At 47.5% G+C, this 25,471-nt stretch overlaps 7 protein-coding genes across 7 annotated transcripts; 6 read left to right on the top strand and 1 right to left on the bottom strand.

Moving 5' to 3' along the window:
• Window positions 1-1,078: 1,078 nt before the first annotated feature.
• On the top strand, window positions 1,079-1,519 carry DFJ58DRAFT_730691 (uncharacterized protein; the record flags this gene model as incomplete). Its single annotated transcript, XM_041385930.1, has 2 exons — window positions 1,079-1,301; window positions 1,368-1,519. The coding sequence occupies 2 exons, from the start codon at window positions 1,079-1,081 to the stop codon at window positions 1,517-1,519; spliced, it is 375 nt and encodes a 124-aa protein (XP_041241318.1).
• A 345-nt stretch (window positions 1,520-1,864) lies between these two features.
• On the top strand, window positions 1,865-2,681 carry DFJ58DRAFT_730690 (uncharacterized protein; the record flags this gene model as incomplete). The annotated part of the gene is made up of 2 exons (XM_041385929.1): window positions 1,865-1,946; window positions 1,996-2,681. 2 exons carry the CDS (start codon window positions 1,865-1,867, stop codon window positions 2,679-2,681), a joined length of 768 nt encoding a protein of 255 aa, XP_041241317.1.
• A 14,164-nt stretch (window positions 2,682-16,845) lies between these two features.
• Window positions 16,846-17,979, top strand: DFJ58DRAFT_893275 (uncharacterized protein; the record flags this gene model as incomplete). Its single annotated transcript, XM_041394799.1, has 3 exons — window positions 16,846-17,218; window positions 17,281-17,334; window positions 17,389-17,979. The coding sequence occupies 3 exons, from the start codon at window positions 16,846-16,848 to the stop codon at window positions 17,748-17,750; spliced, it is 789 nt and encodes a 262-aa protein (XP_041241316.1). The 3' UTR covers window positions 17,751-17,979.
• Window positions 17,980-18,505: 526 nt separating this feature from the next.
• DFJ58DRAFT_799910 (uncharacterized protein) lies at window positions 18,506-19,880 on the top strand. The gene is made up of 7 exons (XM_041390792.1): window positions 18,506-18,544; window positions 18,606-18,623; window positions 18,690-18,746; window positions 18,800-18,823; window positions 18,879-19,497; window positions 19,551-19,634; window positions 19,685-19,880. Exons 3-7 carry the CDS (start codon window positions 18,730-18,732, stop codon window positions 19,736-19,738), a joined length of 798 nt encoding a protein of 265 aa, XP_041241315.1. The 5' UTR covers window positions 18,506-18,544; window positions 18,606-18,623; window positions 18,690-18,729; the 3' UTR covers window positions 19,739-19,880.
• Window positions 19,881-20,347: 467 nt separating this feature from the next.
• On the top strand, window positions 20,348-21,845 carry DFJ58DRAFT_705948 (uncharacterized protein). The gene is made up of 7 exons (XM_041383719.1): window positions 20,348-20,518; window positions 20,574-20,594; window positions 20,650-21,271; window positions 21,325-21,408; window positions 21,459-21,488; window positions 21,536-21,655; window positions 21,714-21,845. The coding sequence occupies exons 1-7, from the start codon at window positions 20,502-20,504 to the stop codon at window positions 21,768-21,770; spliced, it is 951 nt and encodes a 316-aa protein (XP_041241314.1). The 5' UTR covers window positions 20,348-20,501; the 3' UTR covers window positions 21,771-21,845.
• Window positions 21,846-22,901: 1,056 nt separating this feature from the next.
• On the top strand, window positions 22,902-23,732 carry DFJ58DRAFT_799895 (uncharacterized protein). Its single transcript, XM_041390791.1, has 4 exons — window positions 22,902-23,234; window positions 23,286-23,315; window positions 23,363-23,482; window positions 23,534-23,732. The coding sequence occupies exons 1-4, from the start codon at window positions 22,989-22,991 to the stop codon at window positions 23,582-23,584; spliced, it is 447 nt and encodes a 148-aa protein (XP_041241313.1). The 5' UTR covers window positions 22,902-22,988; the 3' UTR covers window positions 23,585-23,732.
• Window positions 23,733-24,034: 302 nt separating this feature from the next.
• DFJ58DRAFT_608135 (uncharacterized protein) lies at window positions 24,035-24,320 on the bottom strand (the record flags this gene model as incomplete). Its single annotated transcript, XM_041380841.1, is given in 2 exon segments — window positions 24,035-24,195; window positions 24,212-24,320. Coding segments are annotated over 2 exon segments (270 nt in total), but the record flags the coding sequence as incomplete, so codon positions are not given.
• Between the last annotated feature and the right edge of the window lie 1,151 nt (window positions 24,321-25,471).

The following is a 25,471-nucleotide window of genomic DNA, read 5'->3' as shown; positions in this document are numbered from 1 at the left end:
TCGGCTTGTTAAATGAAGCGGGAAAAATCCATGTTGGAAACATTTGAAGGTCTGGACTCATGGCATTTGGACATCGCAGCAATCGAACCCGGAGGCAATGAACTCTGGACTTGTCAATGATGGCCATGGTGTTTTCCTTTGGCTGGAACTCGGGTCCCGACACAGATGGTAATCTTCAGGCTCAAGCTGGTCTTCCGGTCGTCTTCTTTGAAACATCCCACCTATCCGTAGTCCGTAACACCGGACATTGTTTGCCCTCATGACCGAGGTGTGATGAGTCCGACGTGAGCAAGACAACTTTGCTCGAAGAATTGACCATTCCATTGACTGATCCAATGGAAGGGATTGCAAGATGTTGACTTCTGCAACAGCCAGTGCAATAGAGTGGCTCCCCAAGACAGTCTTGACATTTGTATATTCCATCCTGGTCGCAGATGATGCATCTCCTATCTTCTGGTGGCGCTTCTCGATCCAGGAGGTGATGCAGATATGATTCCTACCTTGGTAGCCATTGCCTGAGGTAGTCATTCTGACTCTGGATTTGTTATACTTAGCTATCATTTGAATTGCGATGCAACATTTTACATGAACTTGCCATGGTTTTTGGGAGTTGCAAAGGCTCAAATGAGCCTTGGTCTTGCTTGTAAGTATTGTCAGGAATGTCTTCCCAAAGAGGTGGTGCCTCAACAGGCCGAAGTGTTGGTTATTCTGGGGGAGAGCTAGGCATAGACCTGTATGCACGTCTTTTTGTGCTTGCAAGTGGGACCTTGACCCAAATTTTCCTACCGCTGCTTCCCCTTGCTTCTACCCTGTGGGATCTTTGCAGTGGGTGCATCTACCTATCCTCATGTTTATTTTCTAAGGCTGCAAGCAAAGCACGAGCGCAGAAATGTGAATAAATTGTTATTGCAATGTGATCTTATGTGGTCTTGATGTGTCATTACAAATTCATTTCCAATAACAGATTGCGTCCAATATGGGTCAATTAACCACTGTTAGGCTTTGCTCAAAGTTGAACTTGTCACCGTTATACTTCCACCTTGCTCATCCTCAAACCCTTTCTGCAATCTCATTCACAATGGCAAGATCAGGTCATTCCACTCAGTTGACTTCCACTTCTGGACGACATAGGGCACGTCAACCACAGACACAGAAGCTCACGGATAACGAAATTTCAGAGTTGAAGAACTACCTTCCTGAGTGGACTTCGGCGAAAAGGATTGAGAAGAGGGCAGTTTTCACTACCATAGCTAGGGCTGCCAGCTATTTGCTCCCAAGGGGGCAAAGCCAGGAGGTTCCCGGTATGTTCAAGCATTATCAGGGCGGGCTGTAAAAAAGAGTCAATGGCTGAATTGTCCGATGATGAGTTGGAGAGGCAGAAGACACGGCTGAAGAATGGTCCAGCAACTTCTTCCTCCTCCCGAGATACAAGCACAAGTGGCTCGTAAGAAGGGACCGGCGTATATGGAGCACTTTCGAAGGAGATGTGGAGGCAATGCGGGATGAGAGTGTTTGGTGATGTCAGCATGGAAGAATGAACAGGGAGAAGGTGCTGTTCGGGATGTAAGTCAATTTTGTCATCCAGATCTTCGATCTCAATACATTTCATGCAGGCACAATGATAACGAGGCATTAGGAGATGGGGAAAGTTTCAATGAAGACGAAGGACTGGGAGGACATCAGAGCAAGTTTGGCAGGAGTACGCGCAGAACAATTCCGGTGAGTGTTTGATCTCTGGCTACTGGAATGAATTGGTTGATCTTTGTCATGATAGGTGCTGGGGCACGAGATGGTGGGTGACAGGTGAATGGAGGTCGAAAGAGAATCAGGAAGCCTGCTTTCGAACTCGAACTGATGGGATGGGATGCCGGTGCTTCCTGACATCACCGAGACGAAACTCGAGGAGAAGAAAGCCATCGTCAGAGCATTTCTCACATTGCACTATCGTGAGTCCGTCGTCGCAACACGCGAACATTGTTGAATGCATTTATACAGGTATCTGTTCTGGGATTGTCAAGGCAGTTGTGCCATGGAGCGCCATCGTACAAAGTCAGGATGACTTTGTGGCAAGAACGTATCTTCCGGCGGATGTGGACTTGAAGGAGCCTTCGAAGTTGCAACATTGGGACACGACCGCCTTACTGAATTTCTGGTATGCTCGGCAGGAGAAAGGCGAAGGTCCAACATTCCTGTTCAAAGCATGGAGGAACAGAGATGGGGACATGGTAGCCTCGGTTGTATCCGGAAATTCACCTTCTCATCGGACTCGTAATGCCAGACGAGTTATGATCCGAAGGCCTCGGAATTCGGCGACCGAAACTGACAGTGATCCCGAGGCCAATCACGAGAGTGATCCAGAGAGCAATCCCGAGGACGACACTCATCACATGGAGGATGATGCTGATGATGACACAGAGGAAGGTAGATCCCCGCAAAAGAGACCCAGAACAGAGCCTGGTCCTTCGACAGCACATGAAGGGACAGCGGTCCCACATGCAATTCCAAAGCCTCGCCCGGTCAATGCAGGGAAGACTGGTGCACTGCTGACATCGCGAATGGGCGACCTCCTGACTGGGCTGACTGCGAGAGTCACTCGCAATGTTCAGGAGGATGGTGCAACCGAACGAGTCAATAGGTCGCCGGCGCCTGAAGAACATGCGGGGAAAGAAAGTGGTGATTGAGCCATCAGCGAGGACAACCCGGAGTAAGTCAACACAGCAGCCATTGGACACAAGCACTCAAGTGACGAGAGCAAGGGGAAAGAAGTAATGGGCTGATACTACACTGCCTGCCATTACCTGCTTGTATTTACATGTCAATGTGTAACTTTCATATATCTGACCTAATATGATATGCAGAGTCCCCACTAGTGAATATCAATTATTGAGTCCAACTATTGAGTCCCGACTATTGAGTCACAAACATTGAATCCCAACTATTGAACCTCAAGTCCCAAACCCCGAGATTCGTCAAACACCGAGTCCCGACTATTGAGTGTCGAGTCCCAAGCATCAAACATCAAGTCCCGAATATTGAGTGCTGAGTGTTGAGTCCCAATTATCGACTCCCGAATATCAAACATCAAGTCCTGAGTATTGACCATCGAGTCCCGAACATCAAGTCCCGACTATCGAGTGCCGAGTGTTGAGTCCCAATTATCAAATCCCGACCATCGTGTATCGAGTCCCGTTCGACACCCGGGGACATGTATTGAAAAATTGGTAGTGTACATGATGTGGGGATGTCAATGAAAATTCACAGGTTGCAATACAGTAATTTACATGGTCAGTTGTTCTTCAAAGTGTTCAATCATGGAATCTACTACCTTGAGCATTTCAATGCTCATCTGTTCAACTCTTTGCAACCTCTGCAGGTCTGCATCAGCTTTTTTCAGTTTGTCGGATGTTTCTGCCCAAGCAGTTCGGAATGGACGCTCGGCCTCGATTAGTTGTTGGATGGAAGGATCAGGAAGACCTCCAGTACGGTGTTTGTAATCATGGAGTCGATCTTGGACGGATTGGTCTTCCAGAAAGATTAGCACAAAGATAAATGCTCTGCTTTCAGATACTCACATTCTGGGTGTTGGTATTTTCCGAAAGGATGGAGCTCCCGGACCATCAACTGTACATCCTTGATATTGAGCTCCGGCTGGTCTCCAGGGAGTTCGGTAGATGATTTGTCGGCTTGGGAGATAAGATCAGTCTCAATAATGGTCTGGAATGAATGGACCCACATGAAATAGACACCTCTGAGGTAGCCGGAGCAAAAGTGGGAGGATCAGCAGAGTCCAGCAACTCATCAACATCAATGACATCATCCTCAGGCCCGAGGTACAAGTCTGGATCAATGAGACAGCTGGCATCATCAGCTTGACCCGGATGTGATTGATCTTCAAGGGTGCAGTTAGCATGCATGGTGATCCCAGGTCATCAGGAATGTATAGTCATACCGGGTATTGCAGCTGACGCATCCGGGGGTCCGGATGACATAGAATCATATTCTATGTCATCATCCGGCCCAAGGTATAAGTCATCTAAGTCATCTAAGGGATACCCGGTGAATAGATAAGGCATGATAAGAATACAACATACCTAGTGATGCCCGGCCCATAGACGAGTCATCCACATCCATAGAATTATAGTCGGTCACCGGTGGGTCATTAAATCTAACGGCTGGATGGGAACTCATGTGTGGAGAATTGGTGGACTGATTGACTGATGATCTAAAAAACTTCGAAGTTCAACACAAAGCCGGCAATTGCCGAAAGTTGAACCACGACCAAACAAACACAAACAATAAATGATTTTGTGGATCGCCCATCAAATGTCTTGTTTGTTTGAAACTTCATCTTTCTGATAACTGATTTCAATCTGATTTCAAGATCTTTAAATCTCTCAACCCACTCATCATGTCCACTCCAGTTGACAACTCTTTGACCCATCTCAAGGCATCCGCTGCCCAGATCATGGCCATCATCAGTGCCACCCGGCAGATTCCCCCGAGTCCCAGCCACTCGGCTTTGGGAAAACAGGTTGCTACACTTGTGGTATGTATTTTGTTTGGGTGCTTTTTCTTCTCTAACATCTTGGTAGTCTGATGTAGCCAAGGAATATGGGTCCGGGGATGGTCCTATTCCCGGCCTCATCATTTCATGCTCCAAAGAGCTCCAGCGCATCCGGAACATGGTTTCCAAGGTCTGGCCAGACTGGCACTCCATCGGGTATGACGATCCTCGCATTCTGAGGCACACCTGGTACCCCAAGGTCCTCGCCTGGAACGCCTTAGGCGACCAGACCTTCAATCTCGCAACTGCTGCCCCCCCATCCACAGGTCCGATTCCTGTCAATCTTCCCTCCCCAGCCATCCCTGCCGGCAATGTCGCCGGCTCTTCCACCAACCCCACCACCGAGTCCCAGGACAAGGGGAAAGGTAAGGCCGTCTTCGCTGACCCAGACCCCGAGGCAGAAGGGAGTAAGAAGAGGAAGTCCCCCTTGATTTCTGGACTCTCCTCCCAACCCCTGAAATCCGCGATGAAAAGTCACAAGCGTCAGAGGTCTGCTCACGTTGTGAAGTCCAAGGCCATCATGGAGTCAGAAGATGATGAAGACTCGGTTATGCAGGTATGTCGTCTTGTTCATTTTTTTATTGTCTCTCATTTTCGTGTAGCCACTTTTGGGTGGAGTCCTGGAGGTTGTCCTTCCCCAGCTCTCCACAATTGTTGCAAGGACGCCTGATTCGCCTCACTCGCCCCGGGTACCCAAGAAGAAGCCCTTTGGCCCTGCCACAGTAAGTGTCATTTATGTGTCCGGGACTCGGGTGTGTCCATACATTATACCAGGTGATTGCCGGCAGTCACGCAGCAGTTGTGGAGCCCTCCCAGCCCACTCCCGAACCTCCAGTGCAGGCACCCCCAGTCGTCCCTGCAGTTGACATTCTCATTCCTGGACCGGTGAGTACTTTGAAATATCTCGAGTGTCCATACACTAATATAACCAACAGAACAGCCCATGCTATGCTTGCCACAAGCACAACTGGCCTTGCGCAACTCAGCCGGACAAGAGGACCGGGGCTCCATGTATGTCGTGCGTCTACTGCACAACAAAGAAGATCAAGTGCACCCCTGCGACTATGGGATCCCCGCCTCCTCGCGATCATTCTTCCTCTACTACCCGGAAGACGAGGTCCAGAACACCATCCAGGGCTTCCTCCAAGACTCCCTCCAAGGCTCCCCCCACATCCCAAACTCCTGCCCCCTCCAAAGCTTCCCCTGCCTCCCAGTCCAGGGCCTGAACTCGCAGTCAGTCTTGTGGCCCAGCCGGAACTTCTGGTGTCACTGCTGTGACCACTCCCAAGACCCAGACGTGTGGTCGCAGCAAGACTATCACTGCTGTCAAGGCACCTGCACCTGCACCTGCACCTGCACCTGCACCTGCACCTGCACCAGCTCGTAAGTCACCCGAGTTTTTCATTCTTCACCGTCTGACCTTCATTTTCCCTTGTAGCCCTTCCATCTTCCAGGTCGGCAGTCCCTGCTGCAGCACTTGGGGTGCCCATGCCAGATCTCCATGCCATGTCCATTGTGATTCGAGATGGCGCAGCTCGAATCGCTCTTCTCGAGGCTCGTGTGGCAGAGCAGGATGGTAAGATTGACACCCTGCAACGCCTTCATGAAGGCCTTAGGCGCGAAATCATCGACCGGCACCCCTCATTCCCACTTCCCGACACTCCTGCCCCTGCAACATCCTTGTTGCTTGATCAATCCGGCCCCCGCACCATGTCACCCCCAGAATCTGCACTCCCTCCTCTGATTGATCTCAGTATGGAAACAATGGCTCCCACACCTGCAGCCCCGACATTGCCGGATGCCTCTGTCATTGAGGGTCTCCTGTTCGACTACAACCAAGTTGTTCATCCAGAGGATCCAGATGCGCCCGGCGAAATTGTGGACCCAGGTGATCCAAGCAACCTTGTCCCAGAATATGACTCTTCCAGCAACATGGATGTTGAGGTGGAGGTGAAGGTTGAAGAGCCTTCTGTGGAGGTTGACATGGCTACATAATTGCATAGTGATAGATGTATATACAAGTTTTCAATGAATGTAACCTCTGCCAGTCCATTGATTGAGTCACTGAGTTCCGAGTCCCGAGACCCGGAATTTGGCACTCGGCACTTGAGATGACAGATTTGAAACTTGAAACTCGAAAGCACTCAAATCTCAGGTCTCGGTACTTGGTACTTGGTACTCGACACAATGCTCGAAACTCGTAAAACTGTTTTGAATCACCGAGTACTGACTACCGAGTACCGAGTACCGAATCTCGGGTCTCAGCACTCGGTAGTCAGTACTCGGTGATTCAAAACAGTTTTATGAGTTTCGAGCATCGTGTCGAGTACCGAGTACCGAGACCCGAGACCCAAGATTCGGTACTCGGTACTTGGTATTTGGTAGTCAGTACTTTCGAGTTTCGAATTTTGAGTTTTGTTTCCAATCTTTCGTCTCGCGTGCCGAGTGCCGAATTCCGGGTGTTGGGTGTCGGTACTCAGTTCTCGGTACTCAGTACTCGGTGATTTGAGTCTCAAGACTTGAGACTCGTGATTTACAAATCAACATTTGAAACTTGATTTCTGAGAACAATGTGTATTATCTTACTTATGTATTTCTGTACTCATTTCACTGACTACCGAGTGCCAAATCTTGGGTCTCGGGTCTCGGTATTTCAAGACGACAAAATGGGTGGCAGCAGAAGTGAACATTGATTGTGCATTATTAGCTGGATAGTGTTGTGGTAACTTGGTCCCTGTTGTGATGCTGTGCAGGATTTAGCCAGGAAGCTGCTCTGCCGTTCATCGTTCACTTCAGATGTTATTCTTGTCCCTTATTGCTTGTTTTATTTTTATGAGTGCTTTTATGTTTTGAAACAAAATCTTAGCTCATGTCAAACTCAACTCTCTTACATGCCGAGTGCCGAATTCCATGTGTCGGGTGTCGGGTGTTGGGTGTCAGTACCCGGTACTCAGTACTCGGTACTTGGTACTCGGTGATTCGAGTCTTGAGACTTGAGACTCAATTCACAAATCGAAATTTGAAACTTGTGATTTCTGAGAACAATGTGTATTATCTTATGTATTTCTGTACTCATTTCACTGACTACTGAGTGCCGAATCTCGGGTCTCGGGTCTCAGGTCTCAGGTCTCGGGTCTCAGGTCTCGGGTCTCGGTATTTCAAGACAACAAAAATGTATATCATCTTAAATTTGAATTTTCTTAACTCGAGACTCAAAACTCGTAAAAATGTACAATACCTAGGCCTATCTGTCTATATGATACGTATCTGGGCCCACCTGTCTATCTAATAAATAATTCACCTCACCCTTGGCCCACCCATCTATCTAATATTACCCGACGTCGGCCCACCCATCTATGTAGAATTCCCCACGTCGGCCCACCTGTCTATCTAATATGACCCCATGTCGACCCACCCGTCTATGTAATAAATAATTCACCTCACCCTCGGCCCACCCGTCTATCTAATAAATAACTCACCTCACCCTCAGCCCACCCATCTATCTGATATTACCCCACATCGGCCCACCCGTCTATCTAATAAATATTTCACCACTCCCTCGGCCCATCCGTCTACAAAATAATACTAATACGTCAGCCCACACGTCTATATAATACTATTTGCTATACATCTCTCCTCAGGTCTATAATATATGTCAATCCTACTCTACATATTAGCCACATGGGCCCACCCATCTCCATAATAATATTTCTCCCAGGCCCATCCGCTATCGTCGATGATATATATAACATCAGCATAGATGGGCCCACCCGTCAACATTGGGAATATACATAACATCGGCCCATAATCCGCTGGCCCATATTACATGGGATATTATGTAGGTCGGGTGACCCATATAATACAGGATTTGTCACTGAAGGGGCTCTGGTTGGGTGGTAAGGGTAAAGGGGAAAGTGAGTAAGAGATAAGTACCAGTCAGGTGGTAAGGGCATAGGGATGTGAGTCAGAGAGACGAAACAATGGTAATGGTAAAACGTGCACAGTGATCTAGGGGAGCTGTGCATTTGAAGTGAAATGGTGTACAAGGTAAGACAAGAGAAAGAAAATGAATAGGGGCCTAACATGACCCGATGTTCTTGTAACATACAGAGGCCATCGAGTACTTCCAGATAGCATTTTGCGTGACCTCAACAATCGACAGTCAATATATGGATCAGCTGGATCAGTCAATATTGATTGACCTACCAACTTGTTGACTGTCGATTGTTGATGTCAATTTTTATTTGGTGACACAAAGAACACACATTTTGTTTTATTCCTCATTTTGTTCATAGAGCAAAGTAAAAATTCTCTCCATATTTGGTCAAACTTATTTCTGTCAACAGAGTTTGAGTTTTTCATGATGTATCAGAGGAAGAAAAGTGTAGGCACAGGAAGAGAACAAGACGATATAAATTAAAACTCGCCTAGAATGTGATCAAAATGGAAGTAGTATGTTGCTTGCAGTTACAGATATAATTTTGTCAGCTTAATTCCAATGACAGAAGGATACACATAGTGTTATTGTGGTCAAAATTAACTTACAATGAAAGCTCAAGAGTTATTCAAAATGTGATCACAATGTAACCACAAGGCAAAATGGTGTCAAAAACTTACAACAGAACAAATATAATATCTGGTCACAATGTGTAGACATGCTGAACATAATTCCCATGTGGAAATACACCTCAAGATGATATAAACTAGGACAACTGTTGGCAGAAGTTTAAATGTTATCATTATTTCCCACAAGAATTAATGGTGACTTCAGTTTGTCTGAGATCATGCTGGGTTCCACATGTGATGCATGGGCAAATGGGCCCCTGCCTGCTATCTTACAGTACTAGATAAAGGCCGAGCTTTGCCAGCAGCAACCTGGTCCCACAAGTACTGATCAGTCATGTACTATCATTTGGAGAATGCATCAAAGATATACCGATTGTACATCAATATTAGTGGTATCCTGTGGAATGCAGTGATTCAGGGCAACAATCGAGAAAGGCTGCGGAAAATTTGCTGTTGGACAATATATTACATGTGTGATGAGAATGAGTGCATTTCAATAGACATGTTCTGACAAATGATTGAGATGGATAAACTTTCAGAAAGCACAACTTAGAGGATTGGACTAACCAGTAGTTAGAAGATGCTTTAGCATCGTGACAATCCTTTTCTTTGAGAGGATGAATGGCCACTGCCAATTTTAGTGAACTGGAAAGCTTAGGCAATGCATGTTTAATTGTGGTCATAAAACAACCAACTTGTGAAGGTTGGTTTGCTTGGTCAGATAATATTGTGAGTGCATTGAGAAATTGAAAGTGATGAACGAGAATAACTTACAGCGAATAAACAGTGAACAAGCTTGATAGAATTAACACCTAAAGGCTGACAGCATACTATGAATGGTGTTTATGTTCTTGGCACCACATTCTTGTTGAATCAACTTCTCAAACACCCATAAGCTATGGATAACTGGAAAACTTTCCAAGGACAAGCTGAAGCCATCGCGGGGCATGAAAGTAAATTCCTTTTCATAGACAGACTCGCATAAAAAAGAGGTTAAGGTGGACCTCCAAATAACTACACCACAAAAATGTTGTCAGCAGGTTTTGAGCCAACTCCAAGAGAAACAGATTTCGACTCTGTTGTGGTAACCACTTGGCTAAGAACAGTTAGATGGACCTCAGAGGAAACCATTCATGAGTCAATGTCAAGGTGTAATCTGATAGAAAAAGACCTGTCATTCACCAGGTTTTGAACCTGCACTGGTAAATCCAAGAGACAGATTTAGATTGGCCAGGATGAAGTTGAGATGAACCTCTGAGGAAACCATCCATGAGAAAATCTTCAAGACATGTTCCGATATAAAAAAAAACCTGTCAATTGGCAAGTTTCAAACCTGCGCAATCCAAGAGAAACAGATTTTGATTCTGTCCTGGTAGCCACTTGGCTAAGACCAGTTAGATGAACTTCTGATGACATGAGTGAATTGTGAGTTAATATCAAGGTGTGTTCCAAGAGAGAGAAAGAGAGAGAAACTTGTCAGCAGGTTTCAAACCTGCGCAGTCCAAAAGAAACAGATTTTGTGGTAATGATTCACTTTGGCCAGGCCCAGGATGCTTTGCAAGTTGAGATGAACCTCCAAAGAACTGTTCATAAGTGAATGCCAAGGTGTGATAAGGATATTTATCGGCAGGTTTTAAGTCCACAGCCTGGTGTCAATTACAGCCTATTATGTGATGCCACGTCAGGGTCTGAAATTTTGAAATTTCAAAGTGTACAAATACTATCCCTTCCACTGCAATTGGCACCCCACAGAAGTCGGTACTTTCGCAAAACTCATATTTCTAGCTACTTCAACACAAAATTCTTTACGTAGATATCATTTTATCTCTAATACAACTCATTACGAGGTTGAACGACCATGATTGAATCAGAATTGAGTGAGATAATTGAAAGTGCTGAAGTCACGCAGAAATGTCACCTGCCGATATGTGCCATGACAGAGTTTCAAACTGCATACACCCACTTTGGCAGTGCTGGTCATGGGGCTGGTCCAAGTGTAGTAGCAGCGAGATTTCGAGAGATGGGACGGTCAAGGACCTCAGGGCGATAATCAAAGAGTTTCTTGCCGACACTGAAAATCAGCACTTTGCTAACAAGTCACATTTTCCCGCACTCTTCCAGACGGGAAAAAACATGTTCGAAGAATTCAGCCACTGCATCATCAACAGGACCCTACAATATTTGCGGCATAATAATCCATCTGGCAGTCCCATTGCATCATCATCAAATTTAAATAGAGAACCTCAGTGCTGCAGCATCCATGCTTAATATTAATATTGATGTACGTGGTCTCCCTCATCCACCTCAATTTTACAACTACAGGCTACAGCACTATAATGATGGTCACCCTCGTACTTAGACATACGCTGAATACTAACTGACTGCTTGACTAACGAGCTGACTTTGAATCCAGCCTACGTGACGTGTCGTGACTCACAGTGACATTTGCGTGACTGCCGACTTCTGTGGGGTGCCGATTGCAGTGGAAGGGATAGTATGAGATGCCGTGGATACAAGTACAAAGGCTAGACTATTACGGTGCATACAAATAGCTGTCGATTCGAGAATGAGAAGTTCTTAAGAGATCTACAACATGCTAGCTGCTAACTACAATATCTCGAGTATCCTGACGTCCATTATGTCCTGAGCAAAGGCCACGTCGTTGACTTGTGCAATAATGGCATGATCTGATGCGATTCTCTTGTATTCTCCGCTGCGCTGCTGCGCTAGCAAAAATGCGCTGAAAGGCTGTCCAAGGCGAACGACTAGCCGCAACGCTTGCTCGCTCGATTCCAAATCAACCGGCTCCTGCGCTTCAAAGGACCCGTCAGGCGAATCCTGTAACGGAGTCCCAGGTGCAGACCAATAATCTTCCTCGCTCTGCGTGTCTTCTGCAATGTCAGGCAGCCCTGCCAAGCCAGACAGCTCCGCAAAATCGGGTAGCTCGAGGAGATCACGATCCCACGGACGGACGAACAAGAACGTCTGCCGCGTGGCAAGTGTCCACGAGGACGGAATCAGTTTGTCCTCTGTGGTAATTAGTAGGTCATGAAGACCGTCTGCCTTGACTTCATACGTGGCATGTGAATCCTGGTCTTGAGTACGACTCCGTCTCACTGTCGTGACGCGAAACGCTATGCAAGGCAGCTGTAGTCTGCAGTTCGCGAAACGAGGAGCGCTCATGCGGTCGAGAAGGGTATAAAGCTTCGAAGCTGATTCTATAGCCTCGGCGTTTCGCAGCAAGGAGACCGAAGTCTGAATCTCATCTTCGGACAGAGATGGCAGCGTGCACGGCGGAGCTGCGTATGAAGTGATGTTGGCTGGTAGACAGCTATTGAACTCGGATGATTGTCCGACCCAGTCCAGGGCACTGATGTCGCCCGACTGAGCTACGACCTCCTGCAAGAGCCTCCCGAGCGCCTTTTGCTTCTTCTCCCCATAAATGACAGGTAGGTTGACGCCGAAGATACCAAACAACGAGTATGCAATATCTTCCGGCCATGTGGTAACACGGGCCGACACCCATTGGAGTTTCTCCCGGGCGCCTCTCATCCCCGGACGGAATGCGATGAGGGCCTGTGCATTTATGCCCGTCGCATCTCCCATCTCCTGCATGATTTCAAGGGAATCCTTGTGGTTGGGAGAACGATTGTCGAGATATAGGGTCCAATCCTTCCGATAAAAGAGGACACATTTTGGGGCCAGGAATTCTTGAACTGTCCATCCTCGCGTGTTCCAAATGCTGCTTGCAAGTGCCCCAGGCTGCGACGAAGGTGGAACATCCGACAGGTAGATGATGGTAAGCGCTGAGTGGCGATACCATATAAACATGGAGTTAACCGATTGTTGGACTTCGACATTGTTAGTCTGGTCGATGCAACAGGTGTCGATCCAAGTCCAGCGATACCCCATATCACGAGCAGTTTTACAGAATGACTGCAACTTCGAGATGCCGCCGACTGGATACAAGTCGTATACCACCTTGCCCTGGATGTCATGCAGCGACGGCTCCGTCCCTTCCCACCTATGCGATAGCATGACATAACGGAAGTACATCGCCACCACGTCTTTGACGCGCTCCATTTGAAGGTCTGCATGCTTCATCGTGGATGACAAAAGTTCTTTGTACTCTGCGCTCATTCTGAAGGCATTGATCTGTAGCTCGCGACTGCATAAGTGACCGGTGGAGGTGTTGATTAAGCGATGCGGGGCGTCGTCGAGTTGAGCCTTGATTGTCTCTCGAATGGCTCCTTCTGCTTCAGATGGACTAACATACTGTTGGCGCAAGTCTGGACAAAAAGTCAACAATGTTGAAAGATGTGCTATTCGGGGGCGTACCTTGTGTTTGCGTGTCAGGAGCATCTTCCAACTTGGAGAGCATGATTTTGAACGCCTCGATGGCTTCATCATATCGATGCGCGCCATGAAGCGCCGTATACTTCGATTGATATCCAAAGTAAGATGAAGGGTTGAGTTCGATGGCCTGCATATCACCTAAATGAGCGTCGAATACGAAATGGTAGCTGTCATCGCACCTTTTCCGCATCGAGAAGTGCATCGTCCCATAGCATTTTTCCTGACTTCGCCTTACTGCGGTTCGCGAAGATGGTATCGGTTGCAAGATCAAGGTCGATCGCCGCAGAGTAAAACTCGATAGCCCTGTCGTAATTACCGGCAATGAGGGCAGCATCTCCGCTCGCAGCAAGGTCAGTCACTCCGGCTGCAGCATAGAACATGCTGCACTCTTGCTTGAAAGCTAAGCAAGGCGGGGTTGAGAATTCTACCTGGTTGGTATCACGAAGACTTGCCAGTAGACCAATCAAGGCAGCGTGCTTTCGTAGCCTCATCAGCCCTATCCATCGTATATCGGTAGGCTTTCATGGCTTCTAGCAATCTACCTGCCCGAAGGAGTGCATGACACCAATTCTGGTGTGCAGTTCGCCACAAGGACTTGAGGTCCCACCCGAATAACTAGAAAAAGCACAGTCGGGCGTGAAAAAATGATTTCCAGTTGCGTTCCTATGCACCTACCACCACGAAGATATCATATTTAGAATAGATGTCCGACGTAGATGAGAAACTGATAGTGTTGACAGCGGAAGTGAAGTGACCAGCAGCTTCGTTGTGGCGTGCGTCGTCTAATGCATTCATTCCCACTTGGACGTGTAGATAAGCCTGAAGTGCGAGGTTCGCAAAATCAGTATCGACGCATGAATCTGGAGTTGGCTGTGTCAGGAGCACTCACTTCCACGATACCACATGCAAGAGAATTCGGATTGCGACGAGTGGTAGCTAGCTCTTGGACGCGCAGAATTGCCTCGTCATGTTGATTTGCATTGAAAAGGGCGATAGCCTGACAGCTGTCCTGTAAGTAGCGAGTACATGACACACAATTGACGTGCCTTAATCAAGAGTAGAAGACGAGTTTTATTCAAGTCTACGTCCACGTACATGAACGCGAGGTCAAATGCTTTCATCGCGTCCTGGAACTGTCGTTTTCCGCAGTGGGCGATGCCCTTGGAGATGCAGCCCATCAAGGAGGGCTGAATACTGATGCTCTATATCACCATATAAGTTAGCCTGTGTTGAAAAGGTCACGATGGGACAGTGTATCCCACCTTAAGTGCGTCATCAAGTGCGCGATCCCAATCGGCTTTTCTCGCCATAACAAACGAGCGATTCGCGTAAGAGTCGTAGACGTTGCTATCAGCGTTGATCTCTTGGGTGAGCAGCCTGTCAGCAGTAGGCAAGTCCCCGCTTATGCATGCATCACGGGCTGTCGTGATGGTGAGGATCTGCATTGCGCATGGTCAGATTACGTGGTAAGAGTGAAGGCTAGAAACGTGCCTGGCAATCAGACTGTTGAGCCTCAGCATCAAGATTGAGTCAATATACAAGGAGACGAGTAATGAATGATAACTCACGTTATCTACCACTTGTTCTTTTGGGGCGTCCTCCAGTAACACATCCTTGGAGAAATGAGATGAAGGAGAGGAAAATGAACAGAAACTTACATCTGATGTCTGATCCTCGAGAATGACCTCCAGTAAAGGTACTGCCCACTTTGAGATCATTCTATCTTTTCCTCCGCTGAGAATGTGCTTGCCATCCGTGGAGAAGGTGACACAATACACCTCATTGGTGTGCATGAATGTGGCGATGGTTTGTCGATCCGAAAGCCGCCAAAGGCGAACCTGGTAGTCTTTAGATGCGGAGGCAAGAAGGGTGCCAGTAGGGTTCAAGGCGATCATGTAGACATAGTCGGTATGGCCCTTCCAGGGTTCACCGACCTGCTTCCAGCTCGATGAATCCCAGATCCGTATGGTGGGATCACGTTCATTACCAGCCGAGATAAGCTGTTTGCCATCAGGCGTCCACGCAAGTGAAAAATTCCACGCTCGGTTGAACGCAGAGTGACCCTGGAACATTGCGATGCATTGCCTCTGACCTGGATTCCATATTTGGATGTTGTCGTCTGTCGCGATGGCAAGATGTTCACCAGATGGCGAATACCGAACACAGGAGGTTTCAGCGCCACAATTGATTGGATTTCCTTGCACCTGCCATGTTTTTGTGTTGCAGAGCTTTGCTGAGTGGTCCAATGAACCGCTCGCCAGAAAGGTGCCGTCTGGGGAAAAATCAAACGAGTAGATCTGTCTGGAGTGGATCTGAATGGGCTGGGTGAGAGATTCGCCATCTCTGTTCCAGGCGATGAACTCTCCGCCATAATCACCGCTTGCTATGAATTGCCCGTCTCTTGATACTGCAACTCCTCGTACGCTGAAGCGATGCCCCTCCATTACCTTCAACACAACACTGTCTTCTAAGTCCCACAAACGAAGTGTCTTGTCCCACGAGGCCGTCACCATACGGCGTCTATCGGGGAAGACTGCTACAAAAACACAATCTTCATGACCTTTAAATGTTCGACTAGCCCTAGTGATTTGAATGGTGGGCTGTTGTGCTTCCATCATCCTGCTCGAGGTGGATGGTGTTGAGCACAACTTGCTGGAGAGCTTGTGGATGTCTTGATCTAAGTTTCAGAGGTGCGTGTAACGGGCCTTTGGTGCTTCTTCACAGCCTCAATTCGCTTCGTGTATCATTGGACGCCCAGAACACGAGGCCTATTAGATGACCCGTAGGCAAAATAATGCGGACTATCATATACCGGACTTTGAAAAACAATTTCCAAATTACACAATAAACTGCCTCAGAATAGTGTATCAGCAAGTTCGGAACAGCGGCATTAGATATCAATGCCGCGACTCCGACTGAATCTACTGTTCTTAGTCTTAGAAAGCACCTTCAATATATCATACAATAGACCCGCGCATTATCCGAGTCAGCGTGTTGTCGCCCGCAATCGGATCCTGTGAGTCTTGTGGATGTTTCTTATTCCTCATAACCCACCAGGAAGTCCTTCAGGTTTCCCAAGGTTTCTTAGCGCACCGACGAGGTTGTCCGATTAAGAGAGGTTCGTCTATGTTCATTCTTCAGCATGGATTCAATATTCAGGAGCAATCTTTCTATTGCGATATAGTTGGTGAAACAAAAATCTACTAAGCTCAACAATTCTGCCAGATGAGACGATACGACGAGTAAGCTACCATATAATAGTATTATCACTGACCCTATATGATAATGGCGCGTAGGGCCCCGCCTTATTATCGTACGAAATGAGCGAGGCTTGATAATCGGTTGATGCTTGATGCATCATGATGATGGAAAGCCTTGCAGCTCGCCAGAGGAAGCAGCCTCTGATGCCTAGCGAGCCTTCCCATCTCCATCAATCCTTCAAGATTTACATTCAGACAGCGTTAATTTCTATCATAACCGCTTCAATTGCGGTCTTCATCTTTGCATCAGTGTTTAACACTCGTAATGGTCCTTTAGATCCGGAAGAAGACGAACGCTTGAGATTGAATATGTTTTGGACCGACTTGACTTCCCACACGTGCACGACATACCGCGCCTTTGCACTAGTTCGTCGCGCAGATCAAGGAGCCAGATGGAAGCACAAATGGAGCAGACCGGTACCCTGGTTCGTATCTTTCTTCGCCTTTATTTGTGATTCCACCACACCTCCTTGTGTGCTTTGCGGCTTTTTGTTTTCGTGTTGGGGTAGTTTGACTGATGCATGTGCCACACAGTGTATGTCGTCCCCCATAGCACATTCTCATATGCGATTCGGAAACTGCTTGCGAGTGCGTCACTCTTTCTCTGGCTCACAGAATGGGATAGACTGAGGACTTGATCAGCCAATGCGCACCGACTCTTCGTAACTGACTCTGATTTCGAGCCCAGCTCATCTCCAGGCTCGCCCATGGGCGGCGGACTGTGCGGAATCGTTAGCGTTGTTGACAGTGCGTATTTCGTTCATCGAATATCTTGCTCGTCTACGATGCCTAATCTCTACGATGTGGTTCTTTCTCTTTTCGCGCCCATCGCCTACGTCTCAAATGTCGATCCCACACAACGCATGCGGCACCGATGTGCCTCATCTACATCCTCACTCCTCGTCTCTGAGCATTGTGCGGGGCTTGTCACGCTCTGGGTCACACGCGCAAACACGGGATCTGTCGCAATCCAGCAGAGATTTCGCGCGCTCAAGATCCAGTAGCAGGACGAGCATGCATCTCAGCCAATGCCCGCGAATGATCCCAACTGCAAATGTCAGCAGTCCGCGCCTTGCGTCAAGCTTGGGACTAGTAGATGTCAGGGATAGTCCACGGATGGTGCCGACACTTGGTGCTGGTGACAGAAATTCGTTGGTTGGTTTAGATTTGGGGGAGCTCATGGGACGGCGGGAGTGAAGAATGGAGGCGTGATGTACGATTTTCTTTTGTCTTGTTTTCGTGCGTTGTTCGATGATTTTCGGCAATAACTTAGGGTTCGCTTGTCGTGCCTTTTGTACACACAGATAATGGTTGACAGGGATGTATGTGGGTTTGTACAGTAATTCCAAGCACTGATATCGACTCGTGAACTGCACCGCAAGGCTGAGAATTGCTTGTAAGTACTATTGAAGCTAATCATCAAAATTGTGCATGATTAACTAGGCACATAGTCTTGACGCAAGGTTTTCAAGTTAGAATTATAGATACTTCACGCGAAGATGCTTATTATTCGGCGCTCAGCGCTCAGCACTCACTAGATCCGGCCGTTTGTGCATTTCGTGTGGACCCTAAACTGAGAACAGCATGCCTCAGGCCTCAGTACTCAGTACTCAGTAATAGTACACGAGGAAGCATGCTGTGTGACAAATTACAATACAGCAAGTTCGGAACAGCGGCATTAGATATCAACGCCGCGACTCCGACTGAATCTTGTTCCTAGTCAAAGTACCTTCAAGTTAAATCGGCCCACGCATTGACAGCGTGTTGTCGTGCGCAATTTCCTGTAAGCCTGCTGGATGTTTGTTGTTCCTCATAACTCACCAGGGATGTTCTTTAGGTTTTCTCAGCACTTTGACCAGGTTGTCCACTTAGGAGAGGTTCTTCTATGTTCATTCTTCAGCAAGAATTCGATATTCAACAATAATCTCTCTATTGCGATATAGTTAGTCAACAAAAACTCACCAAGCTTAACAATTCTCCCGGATGAGGCGATACAACAGGTAAGCCACCATATAGTACTAGTATTGCCACTGACCCTAATGATGGTGCGTAGTCCCCCGCCTCGCTATGGTGCGAGGTGAGTAAGGCTTGATAATTTGTTGATGCTTGATGAATGATGGAAAGCCTTGCAGCTCGTCAGAGACAGATGCTCTGATGCGTGACAAGCCTTCTCATCTCCATCAATCCCTCAAGAATTACATGCGAACGGCACTAATTGCTATCATAACTGCTTCAATTGCGGTCATCATTTTCGCATCAGTGTCTGACCCTTGTAATAATCCCTTAGATCCGGATGTTCGAGAGCGCATTCGCAAGGCTTGGAACATCGAACTTCGCCAGCACGAGAAAGAAGTTCTCGAGCGCAGTGGCACCCACAAACGCTGGCGTCTGGAAGATAATGACAGGATTCATCTCCGCGAACAATGGGGAACAGAAGTTGAAGAACACAATCGTGAAATGGAGAGGCTAAAGCGCGATGAAAACCGTAGCCGCGAACAGTGGAAAAAAGAAGAAGATGGCCACGAGCGTGAAGTGGAGGAGAGACGCAAGCACGAAGAAGAAGAACGCTTAAGGTTGAATATGTTTTGGACCGACCCGACTTCCCACACGTGCACGACATACGCCACTCGAGAGTACACTGCCCGACTGGTGAACGTCCCATCATACTACAACCGCCGTGTGGAGGCTTGCATGGCCACACCGGTAAATATCCACGGGGTTGACTACACACCTAAGTGGTGCGAGGATCATGCGAGTGTTCCTGCATTTCTTGGTAGTACGAGCAGCTGATATTCCGTGTTCAGGGTCCAAGCAACGTAATAGGACATTGGGAAGTCGACCAGCACGAGCCAGATTGCGCGTCGTACTGGACCTGGTACAAAGATTTTGTTCGTCGATCCTTCTCGTCAGTATATCTGCAGCTTATTAATTGTCGCAGGGTTGTACTTCGCCTGGATCCGGTCAGCGAGTGAGTTTCTCAGACACGATATAGTAAGCGAAGTTGACGGTATACAGCTCATTGAACATTACCTCGAGAACATCCCGTCTGGAGGCGATTGGAAGGAGTTCTGTGCTACCACTCCTGCAAGCTTCCGTGGGATGCACTTCACGGGGGCAGAGATCTGCTTCAAAAAATGTTTGCTGCTCGGTCACATCAATTTGGCATGGTTTGCTGATTATTTTCCAGAACGGCGCTACATGGGGCCATTGGGTTTTTGATGACGAGAGCTGCACGTAGCCAAGTCACTATCATAACGACCTGTTGTCGGACGAGGACAAGAATGTATTAATTTCGAGTGGTGTCAGTCCTAAACCTTTCCAGAGTGTATTCAGTATCTTAGTCTGTTAGGTTTTTTTTCTCTTTCTCGAATACAAGTCAAGTTGCTGTGCCTGTAAATCCAAAGTAACATAAGCAGTCCACGACAACGATTGCCCCATCGCAGTAGATGGGTGATTTTGTAATGTCTAGATGAACTAACGCACGGAGTCTACTAATGCATTCCTGGGCAGCTGCATCGATGGCATCGTGATCTGCGTGAGGTTGTATGACATATATCATGATGTACGGCATTAGAAATCGACTCCGACTGAATCCACTCATAAATTCTCGAGTCAAAGAATCAAAGATAGGCCCACACCTTGTTACTGTCAAATCCTTTTCGATATCATATCATCGAGGAAGAGGTTTGTAAATATTAATTCCTCAGTGAACATTGAATTTTCAAGTCAACAACTATTCGCTAAAAATTCTCAAGATGAGGCAGAACGGCAGGTAAAGTACCGTCTCGAATACTCTTGGAGTCATTTGTGCTAATGAGGGTATGTAGTCCCCCACCTCAACGTCCTAGGTGTGTAAGCGTCGGTAATAGGTCGATATTTGATGGGTGATGACAAGCCTTGCAGCTCATCAGAGGCAGACCCTCTGATAGGGCCTGGCAAGCCTTATCGTCGCTATCAATCTCCCTGTGTCAATGGAGCACTAGCACTCATTGCTCTCTTGATTCCTGTTGCAATCACGGTTATCATTTTCTTTATGAGCATTTCAAATGACCACTTAGATCGAGATCGCATTCGCAAGGACTGGTACAACGAACTTCGCCAGCACCAGAAAGAAGTTCTCGAGCGCATTGACACCCAAAAACGTTGGCTTCAGGAAGATAATGACAGGACTCATCTCCGCGAACAATGGGGAACGGAAGTGGAAAAGCACGATCGTGAAATGGAGGAGAGGCTAAAGCGCGATGAAGATCTAAAAAATCGTACCCGCGAACAATGGAAAAAAGAAGAAGATGGGCACCAGCATGAAGTGGGGGAGAGACGCAAGCACGAAGAAGAAGAACGCTTGAGATTGAATATGTTTTGGACCGACCCGACTTCCCACACGTGCACGACATACGCCACTCGAGAGTACACTGCCCGACTAGTGAATGTCCCGTCATACTACAACCGCCGTGTGGAGGCTTGCATGGCCACACCGATAGAGATCCACGGGATTGAATACACGCCTAAGTGGTGCGAGGATCAGGTGGGTGTCCCTGCATTTCTTGGTAGTATAAGCAGCTGATATTCCGCGTCAAGGGTCCAAACAACGTAACAGGTCATTGGGAAGTCGACCAGCGTGAGCCAGATTGTGCGTCGTACTGGACCTGGTACAAAGATTTTGTTCGTCAATCCTTGTCATTGGCATATTTGCAACTTATCGATCATCGCAGGGCTGTATTTCTCCTGGATCCGGTCAGCGAGTGAGTTTCTCAGACACAATATAGTGAGCGAAGTTGACGGTATGCAGCGTATTGAACATTACCTCGAGAACCTCCCGTCGGGAGCTGATTGGAAGGAGTTCTGTGCGACCACTCCTGTAAGCTTCCATGGGATGCACTTCATGGGGGCAGAATTCTGCTTCCAAAAGGTTCGTCGCTCAGTTACACCAATTGCGGCATGATTTGTTGATTCCTTTCAGGATTATGGCACATACGGCAACTGGGTTTTTGATGACGAGAGCTGCAAGTAGTCAGTCACAATGACGCTTCGATGTTGGATGAGGGTGGTATTGTCTTGGAATTTTGATGTGCTATTTTTTGCTGTGCCATTGGATGTACTTGTATCACTGTATATTTTTTCGGGTCACTAGTATTCGCAGTTTTGAGTATTCACAGGAGCGTGAAGGACAGGTACAGGGTATCCCAATGGCAGCTACGAACTTCGGAGCGCGCAACGCCACGGGAATGGCTTCGTGGACTGGCTGTACAGTTTAGCAAGTCGAGGGCCGGCATGTGCCACTGCCTTGTAAACTCTTGTAGATCGGCAGGGCACATCAGAATCCTCAACTACTCCTCAGCGGCAGGCACTCTAGAAACATTGAGGGTGCAGCATGGGGCCAGCCAAAAACTGGAACTTGGCAATATACTAAATGTTGACCACCAAACCAATACGGTACGAGAAAGGAGATGCTGATTAACCAGAACTGGCCGTTTGCGCGTGAACTTGAAATTCGTGTGGAGTCTAAACGTTAAACTACCTTAGAATGGTATCAGCAAGTTCGGAACAGCGGCATCAGATATCAATGCCGCGACTCCGACTGAATCTACTGTTCTTCGTCTTAGAAAGCACCTTCAAGTTAGATCATAGTATCATACAATAGACCCGCGCATTATCCGAGTCAGCGTGTTGTCATCCGCAATTGGATCCTGTGAGCCTGGTGGATGTTTATTATTATTCCTCATAACTCATACCAGGAAGTCCTTCAGGTTTCCCAAGGTTTCTTAGCGCCCTGACCAGGTTGTCCGATTAAGAGAGGTTCGTCTATGTTCATTCAAGTTCTTCAGCAAGGATTCAATATTCAGGAGTAATCTTTCTATTGCGATATAGTTGGTCAAACAAAAATCCACTAAGCTCAACAATTCTCCCGGATGAGACGATACGACGAGTAAGCTACCATATAATAGTGTTATCACTGACCCTAATAACGGTGCGTAGGGCCCCGCCTTATTATCGTACGAGGTGAGTGAGGCTTGATAAGCGGTTGATGCTTGATGCATGATGGAAAGCCTTGCAGCTCGCCAGAGGAAGAGCCTCTGATGCCTAGCGAGCCTTCCCATCTCCATCAATCCTTCAAGATTTACATTCAGACAGCGTTAATTTCTATCATAACCGCTTCAATTGCGGTCTTCATCTTTGCATCAGTGTTTAACACTCGTAATGATCCCTTAGATCCGGAAGAAGACGAACGCTTGAGATTAAATATGTTTTGGACCAACCCGACTTCCCACACGTGCATGACATACGCCACTCGAGAGTACACTGCCCGACTGGTGAATGTCCCATCATACTACAATCGCCGTGTGGAGGCTTGCATGGCCACACCGATAAAGATCCACGGGACTGAATACACGCCTAAGTGGTGCGAGGATCATGTGGGTGTTCCTGCATTTCTTGTTAGTAACAAACAGCCAGATTGCGCGTCGTACTGGATCTGGTACAAAGATTTTGTTCGTCGATCCTTCTCGTCGGCATATTTTGCAACTTATTGATTGTCGCAGGGCTGTACTTCGCCTGGATCTGGTCAGCGGGTGAGTCTCTCAGACACGATATAGTGAGCAAAGTTAACGGTATGCAGCGTATTGAACACTACCTCGAGAACATCCCGTGTGGAGGTGATTGGAAGGAGTTCTGTGCTACCACTCCTGTAAGCTTCCGTGGGATGCACTTCACGGGAGCACATATCTGCTTCAAAAATGTTTGCTGCTCGGTCACATCAATTTGGCATGGTTTATTGATTATTTTCCAGAACGGTGCCACGTGGGGCCACTGGGTTTTTGATGACGAGAGCTGCAGGTAGCCAAGTCGCAATGTCGCTTCAATGTTGGATGAGGGCGATATTGTCTTGGAATTTTGATGTGCTATTTTTTGCTGTGCCATTGGATGTACTTGTACTTGTATCACTGTGTGTTTTTAGCGGGTCACTAGTATTCGCAGTTTTGAGTATTCCCCATGGTTTCAGGTATCGTGACAACAATCTACACATACTGTGAATGAATATTAGATGGTCATCATCGTGGATAGTAGGGAAGAGAATTAATTTGAGTTTGTTGACTCTGACCGTGACAAACACCGGGTAATGCATCCGATGAGGTTCTTGTTCACCTTACATAAATTTGTATTTTCACTAGAACGCTTTGAGCGCAATCTCTTGGCGTGACAGGCTCAGGGAGTCAGCTCAGCTCTAGTGAACTTTTGATAAGCTCTTAGCAGGAGACCTTCAATCTTCAACTCAGAGATTGTGATTCTCTGTGATTCTACCGTCAAAATCAGAACTCTCCTCGAAGACGAGTTTCATGCTCTGAATTCCCTCCCCTGGCAATCCGTCTCTAAGGGTTATCAAGTCAAAAATTTGATGTCTGTTAGCATCCTCGGGGTGGATATATGTCCATGTCTGCCATTTGGGCCTATCTGATGACTCGGAGACGTGACTCAATTCCACACTTAGTTCCGACGAATCCGCCCTGGAAAATGATGGTGATACGCTTGGGTATTACTGGCTTTTCGAACCTTAGATGGATATACTGCTCAGGACCCTACCCTGGGCACGTGTATCGGCTAAGGGTGCGTCTGGGTTTATAGGAACTCGTTCTATATCTGCTCTGGATTCTATCCCGGATCTTAATACTAACATACAATGGCGCAGATTTGGTCGATGTACGCATAGTTGAAGTCGACGCAGGCATGTCCGTCGAAGACGCATGCGATGTGAGTTCAATGTTGAGCTTAGTAAGTGCACCTGCCCTGATTCTCTTTCTCTAGCTCCTTCTGCAAGAAGGCATTCCGTGTCTCGCTGTCCGCGCGCTTCCAGATTCGACTCGGACAGGTGCACCTTATCTTGGACTATTTGACGTGCGTTCTTCTTTGGTTTCGTGCTTGTCCAAGCTGACCTGTATGCCCCTCCATTCTGTCCGGATCATCACCATGATATGCTATAACACAACTTGAACAATATGCACGTAGTTTTCAGATGTGAGTGCCTTCCTTACGCTTGCCGGGATGCAGCACACGATCTCGCCCGCAGAGCTTCGCACTAACTCGCGCGCCGATCAGATTATGGGTGCTGCGCAAGAAGGATGTGTACCTGTGCACCTTGTTAGCAGTATGTGTTGAACATCATTCATTACGTCGGTGGCATACTTCATGACTTATTTATCTTACCCTACGCCACGGACTTTGTGACTTCATATCTTTTGCCTCCTCCACCTCCACCTCCATATCCATATTGACGCCCTTTCACTCGCAGACCTCTCAGAAAAGAACTACCTAGAGACCCTCCCGAATAACGCCAGCCTTATTTCACTGCTTGGAGTGTTTGCGAAGGGAACGCATAGGGGTGAGTGCCCCCGTCCGCCTATTTGTTTTCTTCTGCCAACGCCTATCCCCGCGCGTTGCATTTTGTTTTGTGCTTGTCGAATCCGCCCCACCCACTGTTCCCGCAGAGTGTGATACTGCTCCGGAGACGACAAGAACAAATACTACCTACCTTGGCGCAGTCTCCGACCGCGCTCTGCTGGCATACTTCGCCAATTTTACCATGCAATCGGACACCGCCACACACATTCACTTTCTAATGCAATCCCCACATTCTTCTCGGCTATCAGCTTCAATGCAACCTTCTATACAGATTTCCCAACCTTCTCAGTCTCCTAAGCGTGTATTAGCCTTAACAGCTTCCCGCCCCACT

Source organism: Suillus subalutaceus (assembly GCF_016647625.1).
Source record: "Suillus subalutaceus strain FC151 chromosome Unknown DFJ58scaffold_92, whole genome shotgun sequence".
In the NCBI taxonomy this organism is placed as follows: Eukaryota; Fungi; Basidiomycota; class Agaricomycetes; order Boletales; family Suillaceae; genus Suillus; species Suillus subalutaceus.
The sequence above is the reverse complement of the archived record's forward strand: the minus strand, read 5'-3'. Positions and strand labels throughout refer to the sequence as shown.

Bases quoted from the DNA above. Each gene is read 5' to 3' on its own strand.
- DFJ58DRAFT_705948 (XM_041383719.1), top strand. The intron at 21,409-21,458 runs GTTCGTCAATCC...CGATCATCGCAG, and splicing joins GGACCTGGTACAAAGATTTT to GGCTGTATTTCTCCTGGATC. The intron at 21,489-21,535 runs GTGAGTTTCTCA...GACGGTATGCAG, and splicing joins CTCCTGGATCCGGTCAGCGA to CGTATTGAACATTACCTCGA.
- DFJ58DRAFT_799895 (XM_041390791.1), top strand. From the start codon at position 22,989: ATGTTTTGGACCAACCCGACTTCCCACACGTGCATGACATACGCCACT. The intron at 23,316-23,362 runs GTGAGTCTCTCA...AACGGTATGCAG, and splicing joins CGCCTGGATCTGGTCAGCGG to CGTATTGAACACTACCTCGA. The intron at 23,483-23,533 runs GTTTGCTGCTCG...ATTATTTTCCAG, and splicing joins CACATATCTGCTTCAAAAAT to AACGGTGCCACGTGGGGCCA.
- DFJ58DRAFT_799910 (XM_041390792.1), top strand. The intron at 18,824-18,878 runs GTGAGTAAGGCT...AAAGCCTTGCAG, and splicing joins CCGCCTCGCTATGGTGCGAG to CTCGTCAGAGACAGATGCTC. The intron at 19,498-19,550 runs GCGAGTGTTCCT...TTCCGTGTTCAG, and splicing joins CTAAGTGGTGCGAGGATCAT to GGTCCAAGCAACGTAATAGG.